At 48.9% G+C, this 1996-nt stretch overlaps 1 protein-coding gene across 1 annotated transcript in view; it reads left to right on the plus strand.

The window, feature by feature from the left end:
* Camta1 (calmodulin binding transcription activator 1) overlaps window positions 1–1996 on the plus strand; it is an 825029-nt gene that overhangs the window by 733906 nt on the left and 89127 nt on the right. Inside the window, exon 8 of the mRNA XM_028757982.1 lies at window positions 60–200. Within this exon, the coding sequence (XP_028613815.1) occupies window positions 60–200 (141 nt within the window). The remainder of the gene's footprint in view (window positions 1–59; window positions 201–1996) is intronic.

The following is a 1996-nucleotide window of genomic DNA, read 5'->3' on the forward strand; positions in this document are numbered from 1 at the left end:
TCTCTCTCTCTCTCTCTCTCTCTCTCTCTCTCTCTCTCTCTCTCTCTCTCTCTCTGCAGTCCATGGTATCAAGTGGACCTGCAGCAATGGGAATAGCAGTTCAGGCTTCTCGGTGGAGCAGCTGGTGCAACAGATTCTCGACAGCCACCAGACCAAGCCCCAGCCACGGACCCACAACTGCCTCTGCACCGGCAGCCTGGGTGAGCTGGGGCCCCTGGGGGGCACATGGCACTGGGCATTGGGTGGTAGGCTCTGATGTCCTGTCCAGTGAGGAAAGGGGTAAGGTCACTAGAAGCCAGGTGGTACTACGCATTATTGGTGGGCAGGGGTGGGGGGCAGGGCACTGCTATTCAATTCAGTGAGGGAAGGATTGAGCAGAGGCTCTGGGGGCAGATGGAACTGAGCTATCCTGTCCTGTGAATGAAGAGGCCTGAATGGGAGATCTTAGAGAACAGGTAGGGTACAGGGACCCTCCCATCTTATCTAGAAAGGGAAGGGACAAATAACCAGTTTATTATGTAAAGCACCTAAGAGATGCACCCAGTAGGCCCTTTACTCTGGTCCTGCCCCCAGAATCAGCTTCACAGCCTGCTTTGGACAAGAGGGGGCAGTCTCCAGAGAGGCTGTGGGGACCAGAGAAGCACACAGGTGCACCAGAAGAGTAGAGATGTTTGGCGTCCGGGGCCTCTACACACTTACTGCAGGTGCCCGTTGGGGAGTGTGTTCTTGGGAAGCCCCAGCAGGAGGTCCTGCTCTGAGGTTTCTCAGTGACTGTCCTGAGGCAGTGGGACCATTCAAGCTTCAAGCTACACCTACCTCTAGCTGGTCTCCTCCATGGAGGGATGGTATCTCACACTCCACCGGAACGCCTCTGCCTTTCTGACCGTGGCATTTGCTTTGTGAGATAGGGTTCTCCACTCCCCCAACTGCTTTCATGAGATGCTTCCATCAATCGGTTGGGTCACTGTTCTGTGGAAGAATTCACCATTTTATCAAGAACAGAATGACCCTGGTCTGATGGAACGGAAGCAGTGACCCTTGAAGACGGGAAGGTCCAAAGAGTTAAGGACAGATCCCAACTTAACTGGATGGTGGAGAGTGTCACTGCAAATATCTCTTTGTTGGGCCAGCAAGATGGCTCAGTAGGTGAATGGGCTTACAACCAAGCCTGATAAACTGAGTTTGTTCTTTACATGACATAAAGATTCAACTCCTGTATCTTGTCCTCTGACTTCTACACCAGCACCATGGCACACACACCCCTCCTCTCACACACATACAGAATTAGTGGAAAAGAAATAAGTATTTCCACATCCCTAGGGCAGAGTCTAGAATGCTCTTTGATCCTCTGGTCTGAGAGCTGGTATATTCTCCCCCTCCCTGGGTCAATCTCTGGCTTCTGTCCCCAGAACAAGGCTCCTGGAGGTCACAGGTTTCTTGAAGTATTTCACAGCCAGAATCAGATGTGAGAAGCTGGGCTGGAGATAGAGTCCCAGCCACAATGTCTGGGATGACCCTTCTGGGTCACGAAGACTCCTTCCAGATGAGCAAGGTCTGGTTTTCATGGTGAAGAGGACCTTCTTGAAAATATACACATACATACACACACTATACACACATACACACATGCAAATATACACACACCACACACATGCATACACATATATGCACACTACACACATACACTACACATACACACACACTTACATACCACACACACATACATACAACACAACACACACATATACAACACACACATATACATACACCACACACATACATACATACACATACACACACATACATATCACACACATACATACCATACACCTATATACCACACACACATACACATATACACATACCACACACATACATACATACACATACACACACATACATACCACACACCACACACATATACAACACACACACATATACACATACACACATACACACATACACATATACACATACCACACACATACATACATAC

This window comes from Grammomys surdaster, unplaced genomic scaffold (genome assembly GCF_004785775.1).
Source record: "Grammomys surdaster isolate TR1022 unplaced genomic scaffold, NIH_TR_1.0 126185, whole genome shotgun sequence".
NCBI classification, from domain to species: domain Eukaryota; kingdom Metazoa; phylum Chordata; class Mammalia; order Rodentia; family Muridae; genus Grammomys; species Grammomys surdaster.